This window comes from Pundamilia nyererei, unplaced genomic scaffold, assembly GCF_000239375.1.
Source record: "Pundamilia nyererei isolate P.nyererei 1_Seehausen unplaced genomic scaffold, PunNye1.0 scaffold00006, whole genome shotgun sequence".
Taxonomy (NCBI): domain Eukaryota; kingdom Metazoa; phylum Chordata; class Actinopteri; order Cichliformes; family Cichlidae; genus Pundamilia; species Pundamilia nyererei.
The window spans coordinates 7136462-7144373 of NW_005187407.1; the positions used below are offsets into that span (position 1 = coordinate 7136462).

Consider the following 7912-nt stretch of genomic DNA (forward strand, 5'->3'; position numbering starts at 1 on the left):
TATATATATAACAACTATAATGGTCTGATTATGATTTATTAAGTAATTATATAAACTTAAAATGGCAAGAACATTCTAAAACTGTTGGGATTTGTTATATAAATACTTATAACCATTACAACCACATGCAAAAACACACCCCACTGGCATTTTTTTTCCTGATAATTATTTGTCTGTCAAAGCTCAACTTTCTTTTATTATTTTACTTAAAAAGATTGTAACAAATTTTGTTATTGTAGCTAAATTATCTTAGCAGTTAAATAATTATTTGTGTTAAAAAATAAAGTCTAATCCTGAAAACCACCAGAAGAGGGCATCAGTGATGTTTTTCATCACTGCATCTGCCTCTGAATGTCTTTTTTCAATATTAATACACATTATGCTCTTCAGGTGTCTGGCACTGGAGAGGAGGAGAGCTTAGTGGTGGTTCAGTCCTATGATGACCTGAGCAGAAAACTATGGAGGCTGGAAGATCTGCCTCTCACCATCACTGCTGTTCAAGGAGCACACCCTGCACTCAGATACACACAGGTAAAATGCCTCGCTCTTACCAGAAAACTGCTGCCATGACGGCAGTAATAGGTATAAGTTGTTAAAAAATGTATAATTTTAAAATGGCACCTTGATCCCACTCCAAGCCTGTGAGCTCTTGATCAAACATTGATGTCTTTTATATTAAACTGTGAATTTATACTCAACTGTGCCTTTGCAGGTCTTTCCCCCACGACCACTGAAACTGGAGTATTCCTTTTTTGACAGAGAGAAAACTTCCAGATCACTGGTGCCTAAGGAAGGCAAACCATGTCCTGTCTATATCGCTCCTATAACAAGTTAGTGGCTCATTCATTGAAACATTTTAAAAGGTCTTTGAAAAAACTGCACCTAGATGTCTAGTAATTTCCACTCTGGCTGCTGTTCGTGGTGTATTATGCATACACTTTGACTCAAACGAAAACGTTTATCTTCATTTTCTTGGGTACTACAGACATGTAGCAATGCAAAGTCATACACCAATGTATTGGTTGCCTTATTCTTGCAGTAATCTGTCACATGGAAGGGAGTGGGAAATGGCCTCATGACCGCCTTGCGATCCAGCATATCCGAGCTGCATTTCACATCCAACTTGGGGAGCTACTCAGAAAGCACCATAGCTATACATGCAGGCCCTGTCCTACCCACCTGGATGTCTGGAAGGTATGTTTTTGATTATGTGTACCCTTAGCTGGCTTTTCTGTGAAATTTAACTTGATATATATAATTTATAACTGAGAAAAGGGTCACTGAGCCACTCTGTCTTTAAGTTTATTCTTAGAGCAACTAGGGATCTAGGGGAGGAAAAACAGACCAACAAATATTACATTTATTTTCTCTTATTTTAACACAAGACAGAGCACCTCTGGTTAGGTGGGCTCCATGCATTTTAATCATGTTATTTATATAATACTGTAGATCCTGTAGCTTCTGCAGCTGTTCCGTCACATTATTGTCTCCCCAAAAACACTTCTGTTGTGTTTTGTGTGCGTTTTTCTGTTTGCTGGTGTTTTCTTAAGTTTCTTAAGTACATTTGACAGTAGGTAACTTAGTAGTGTATACTCTGAAGTTGTTTGACTATTTTATTTTTTTGTAATGTTTGATTGCACGTAACAATATTCCTTTTATTTAAGCTGCCTTTTCAATTTGGTATAATTTATATTGCATCAAATCATAGCATGTTCTCTCAGTGCACTTCTGTAAGACACCCCGCTTTTAAAGAAATAGAGACAAGTTCATCAGTTTAATTAAAGATCAAGCACTTGGTGGTAGTCAGGAGTAAAAAGTCCCATTCTACAGGTAGAAACCTTTGGCTAAAGCAGCACATGTTTCACTTTGCCCCTAGGATGGCCTGGTGTTCCGAATCCAGGTGGCATACCACCGTGAACCTCAGGTGCTTCGGGAGAGCTTGACTGCAGAGGGGCTGCTGGTTGTAAGAGACAACGACGAGGCCCAGGCTCTGGAGATGGCCACCATTCACAAGCCTCTGCTTACTAGCACATTACATGGGTAAAAGTTCGAAAGTGATACAAAGTAGTTCCTGTGGGACAAAGCAGACTTATGTTTTTAGTTGTGTCTTTTCATTTTCTTCAGTCTGGTGCGTTTTGTCTTTTTATTTGAAGGCTCCAGCAGCAACACCCATGTTTTGGCGCAGCATGTCGCCTGGCCAAACGCTGGCTCAGTGCTCAGCTGTTCAGCGACGACATTACAGAGGACACAGCAGACCTGCTGGTGGCGTCGCTTTTCCTGCAGCCCGCTCCCTTTACTGCTCCCAGGTAGCCACCACTTTTGCTTTTTTTTTTTCCTTGTTTTTTTTGTGTAGGAAACACGTTTTCCTCTGTTTGTTATGGGTCATGTGAGTGAATTTCTCCATCTTCCTCAGTTCCCCACAGGTGGCCTTCCTTCGCTTCCTTCATCTGCTCTCCTCCTTTGACTGGAGGAACAATCCGCTGATTGTCAACCTCAACAACCAGCTCACGGGCAAGTGCTCTCTCACACACATCCCGTTTCCGTGTGTGTGACACAAACAAATCCCTCTTGACCTCTTTCTTTTTACTCGCCCAACATACTTCTACATCCGTCCATATGCTTTATTGTTTCAACGCCAAATCTTTTTCGCCTCTCTGTCACGTGTAGCTGTGGACTACCCAGAGATCAAGAATGGCTTCATGGCCACCCGGGAGTCCCTGCCTGTCATGTTTATAGCTACGCCTAAAGACAAAAAACTGTCTATGTGGACCAAACGCTCACCTAGCATTCAGGTCAGTGGACACACAAGTACACAAATAACAAAGTATTTAATAGATCAGCTCTCAGCGCTGAATTTTAAATGATTAAATATTACATTTGTTTAGTAAACATGTGAGAAAAGAACACTGAAGAATGTACTATAGCTTAAAATACATCTGAAGTGTTTTCCCCTCCTTTTGCTTTTACAGTGTTTAAAAAGTTTCTTGCAGGTGCAGAGAATCATAAACAGCGGTGTAGAAAAGAGTTGCATGTTCTTGGCAAAGAACAGTCACATAGTTTTCCGATCCGGGATCCTTTCCTTAGTGCACACTGCTCTCCTGGATCACACTGAAAAGACAGGAATCATATTAAATTGAGAGAGTGATTCAGTACCTCTATAAAAGATGATAAATTGTTCTAAACAGACTGACTAGATCAGTTTTAGAATTCCAGCTGGTATTAGTTTTTGCCTTGCATACCACAGGGAGATAGCCATGCTTTTTTCTTAGAACTGGAAACGGATGGTTCTGAAGTCTTTCCAAAACGTCGTGTAAATCACTGATCTGAAACGGTACATAAAAAATTTCAAAGGGTCAAATGATAAACAGGATTATTGAAGTAAATAAATCTGAGAACGATGTTTACATCATTAATTATATCAGTTTAAAACCATCAGGTGTAGCTCACCAGCTGCTTTTCATTGCCATCCTCTTTGGTAGTAAAATAAGTAAAATATTTAGTTTCATATTCCTCTGCTTGGACGTGACCGCAGCCGTAAAGTAGTCCTGTGGCACACAGTATCGTACAGAAAAGAGACGCACACGAGCCTCCCATAGTGTGCGGCTGACCCAGATAGGTTTCCTGTGCTTGGCTACCTTGCTCCTGTTAGAAACAACAATTTTAAGGACCTGCCTCTCCCAGCATCCTCCTTTATAGTTCTTGGAGAACAGGAAATTTGTGCTGTGACGTCCTGATAAAGACGTCACTGTGGACTTAATTACAAATGTTGACATTGATTCTAGTTTACCTCCTGTGGATCCTCAGGCTTCACATCCCTGAGAATGTGAAGCCTGAGGGGGTCATTGTTGAATTAGTACGCACATTTTTGTAGAGACGAGTTCGGTAATGAGTCTTTTTTTTTTTTTTTTAAATTTGTAGTTGTTGCAGTTCCTGTGAATAACCACCAGGGAGTAGACTATGAAAGTAGTCTATTAACAGATTGAATATTAAGTTTATTTCTAATGACAGTGTTTTCCAATAAAGACTTCCATGACCATGACTTCAAAAATGTCATAGAGGTTGAAACAATTCATATCTGGACTAGAAAGAGCTCTCAGGTTGAATGATGTTATATTTCTCTCAATTAAAAAAAGAAATTGGATTGCTCTGTTGTTGTAATCAACTAACTTTGATTAAAAATGTGGTGGAAGTTCAAAACAGATTTAAGGGGTGTATTTAAAGTTGTTGTTTGTTTGTTTTTGTTTTTATTTTCAACAATTTGGCAAAATTAGAAACCATACAGAAAATGGTGTTTTCGCTGCAGCTTTCCAGTTGTTATGCAGTTCCCGTATGAAATTAGGTCCCCAGATAAAATTATGCTACAAGATATGGGTAACATATATTCCAGTGCTAACTAATAGTTTGAAAACCGAGACAGTGTTTTTGGTGCTAATAGTTCAAAATGTTCAAAGCCACTTTTGAATGTGTGTTCAGATGCTGCAGCGTGTGATAATGGTGGCTGCAGAGAGTCTTAAAGTGCTGGAACATCAGCTGATAGATGGCAGCCAGAAGCAGGATGTCAGGGTGGGTGAATACTGCCTTCATGATTTATCCACTATATAAATGCAGATTTTTGCTATTTCAGTGTTTTCATGCGTTCTTCGTATTTGTGTAGGTGATTTTGCGTCCTCCTCTGGACGCTTACGATGTTGTGATTCACCTGAACCCAAAGCAGGTCCCCCTGCTCGACCAGGCAGTAGATCCTCCGGCCATCACCTTCAGCAGGGGCGTGATGTCTGGCAGTGTGGCTCAGCCTGGAGGGCCCCTTCCAGTCATCGACTACAACCCTGTGTCCCTCTACCTGGGAGAGCTAAGAGTGAGTAATGTCTTTCAACATTTCAAATGCTGAGTGTGTTTTTGACAGACTTTAAAAAAAAAAAAAAGCGTGAAGCAGATATTATGCTTGAAAGCTGACGTGTGATACAACAGAGCCGCTTCCAGATAATAAAAAATTAAATCGCAGACAAGAGAAAATCCGAGATAAACTCAGCTGTTCTTATACTGTAAGGTAGTGAAATCCAAACTGCACAACATTCATACTAATTCCCGTTCTTCCTCTGTATCCCATCATTTACATGTCTATCACAGTCCTGTTTTGACTGAGTAAGCTTGTCAAACTGAAGTGGGTTTTTGGTTTGTTTGTTTGTTTGTTTATTTTTTTCTGGGGGGGGGGTATACCCGATAGTTTTCTAATAAGTTTTGCTTTGAGCTTCACAAATAAGTGTCAGTTGACATGCGTAACATAGTTTTATTTTTTTTTAATTTCCAGGAGGCATTTGGAGACTTGGCCCTTTTCTTCTGTGATCCATGTGGTGGAACAGTAATCACAGTTTTATGGAAGCCAAAGGCATTCATCCCAACCCCCTTTAAGGTAATTGCAAAGTGACTTCCATTTAAAAACATGAAGGCAGTTAAAAAACAAGTTTTTGGGGGTGTGGAAAACTTGCTTTTGTAATAGTTATTCTCCTTCATTCTGTTCATTTTCACACCTTCACACTAATCACCTTTTCCTCATGTTTCCTTTTTCTTTGTTATTATGTTTTGTTTTGTTTTTTCACAAAACCTCAGACGTCACAGGTGTCTGCTCGCAGCGTGGAGGTCACTGGAGATGAAGCTAAGACTGTTCCCAATGTTGAAGCAATACTGGAGGACTTCCGAATCATGGGGAAGGGCTTAGTCAAGTCAGTGGAGGCCAGGACTGAAAAATGGTCATTTTAGACGCAGCACAAATTCAATTCCATTACAAAATAATAAAACAGTGAAAACATGAATGAATTTTGAGCTTCTTGTTAACCATATCCGTTAACAGTTCTGGCTATATTTCTCTCATCCATCTGTGTTTGTTTCATGTCCAATAAATGCATACATGCTGTTTGTATTTCAGTTTATTTGCCTCTTAATTTCATTTAATTGTCTTGATTTATATACATCTATAGGTGTATAACACTTGCACATCTACAAAACAATGACATTTAGCTTTAAAGTCATTTATTAAAAAAATAGTTATTCAGAAACATTTATGATAAAACTTTTGAGTCATTTATCATAGTTTTTATTAGATATAATTAGATTTATATGTACTCAAGTTTCTCATGAGGATTTCCTTCCTTCCACACGAGGGGACATTTTAATCATTTTAATGGAACTTTAAAACTTTTTCCTCTTATTTAATTGACTAAGTGATGAACAGAATACAGTTATCTATGACTGAAAGCATATGCAGCAATTATGTGTAAGTACTGTATGAGTAACCATTTTAGTAACCTAAAACTGTTGGTAGACATTCAAAACTCGGCAAACGGGATCTATTTCATCACTGCTGCTGATGCAAAGATACCGTTTGTGTTTTATTTTAGACAAAGAAAAAAGGCTATGATTACCAAGAAGAACAATGGAACTTGTGACTGTTTTGCTTTTAAGTTTTTCTGTTTCTTTTTAAGTTGTCACCTTTGTTGCTCATTATAAGAAAAACTAAACATGGCTTGGAGTCACAACTTTTAACATTTGTGCAAGACAGCAAAAAGGCAGCGGAAGCTAAATTCTAGTATATCTTGGTCAAACTTGATTTCCCTACTAAAACAAAAGGACAACCATAAGCACAGAAGCTTAGTGTTTAACACAACTGCCCTGCGGCAAAAACATTTCAAAATTCCTTTTGGGCGCAGTTTGCATGTCTGTGCCAGTTTCCTCTGTCAGCTTGTTTCTCCTTGCTCGTTTAATGCTGCCCATTTACATCCACGATTTTCTTGAGAGATGCTTAATCTTAAAGGTTGAACTGCTTCAATGAGCATTAATGAACTAATTATCCACAAAGTTGGCTTTGATCTCATAACCTCAGTGGAGTTGTAAACATGAAAATTGCTTTCAGGTTTTATCCACCATACAATGCCATCTAAAAGTCTGTTATTGGCAATGGCTTCTTTTTTTCTTTTTTCTTTTGGTATGGCAATGATCCCAAACACCACTGCCAGTGCAGTAAAAACAAACGCAGACAGAAGAACATGCAGTGGAATACCATCAGCCATTAACTGGCCTCCCCAGAGCTCAGATTACTGGATTATTAAAGCACTGTGGGATCATGACAGAGAACAGAGCATAAAGACAGTTATCCTTCAAGAAGCCTGAAGAACTATTCCTGAAGACTACTTGAAGAAATGACAAGAAAGCTTGCCAAAGAGAGTTCAGATGTTGAAGAATAAAGGTGGCCACACCAAACACTGGCTTTCAAACATATTAGAATTGTTGAAAATCTGTTCATACCTCATATGCTGTATTCCCATGCTTTTTGGTAAATCACTACACCTATTTCCCATTTTCCCAGAAAAGTATAAAGAAACGAGAGGTGGCTGAAGACGTTCTCGCAGTACTGTATAAATGAAGAATTTATGAACAAAATCCATGTATTTAATTGCTTTATGTATTCTCAGATGGTAAGCCAGATTTCAGATCAATAGATTTCATTATTGAGCTAACAGACGAAAAAAATTCATACATCTGCCTTTGGGTTTTGATCAAAGCAGGTGAATAATGTATAGTGATGCTGTCATTGTATTCTGAACACAGGGAACCTGTATATTACTGAATTCTGGTTCTAAAACAACTACAGTATTGCCACTCCTACACGAGACACATCTGGCACACACATCGAACATAGAGCCACAGATCAAAAACTTCAATAATATCAGCGTAGATGTTTTTATAGTAAATAGTTAAAAAGTTTGAAATAGTGAAGCTGTGGTAGGCAACATATTTTTGCCACATCTGCACTCACTCTGGGCTCCTGTTTTCAGGCTTTAGAAAAGTGAAGACAGAAGAATATTTTAAGTGTTTTGAAGTCAGATGAATTGAGTAGTATGAACAGCATGAAAAAAAA

The 7912-nt window shown here is 38.5% G+C and overlaps 1 protein-coding gene across 1 annotated transcript in view; it reads left to right on the forward strand.

Annotated features, from left to right (window-relative positions):
- The window catches only part of nol6 (nucleolar protein 6 (RNA-associated)), a 15005-nt gene extending 9195 nt beyond the window's left edge, over positions 1–5810 (forward strand). Inside the window, exons 16-26 of the mRNA XM_005722348.1 lie at positions 391–531; positions 713–830; positions 1040–1194; positions 1877–2040; positions 2154–2306; positions 2414–2511; positions 2668–2792; positions 4474–4563; positions 4655–4855; positions 5309–5410; positions 5608–5810. Of these exons, the coding sequence (XP_005722405.1) occupies positions 391–531; positions 713–830; positions 1040–1194; positions 1877–2040; positions 2154–2306; positions 2414–2511; positions 2668–2792; positions 4474–4563; positions 4655–4855; positions 5309–5410; positions 5608–5757 (1497 nt within the window). The 3' untranslated portion in view covers positions 5758–5810. The remainder of the gene's footprint in view (positions 1–390; positions 532–712; positions 831–1039; positions 1195–1876; positions 2041–2153; positions 2307–2413; positions 2512–2667; positions 2793–4473; positions 4564–4654; positions 4856–5308; positions 5411–5607) is intronic.
- Positions 5811–7912: the final 2102 nt, after the last annotated feature.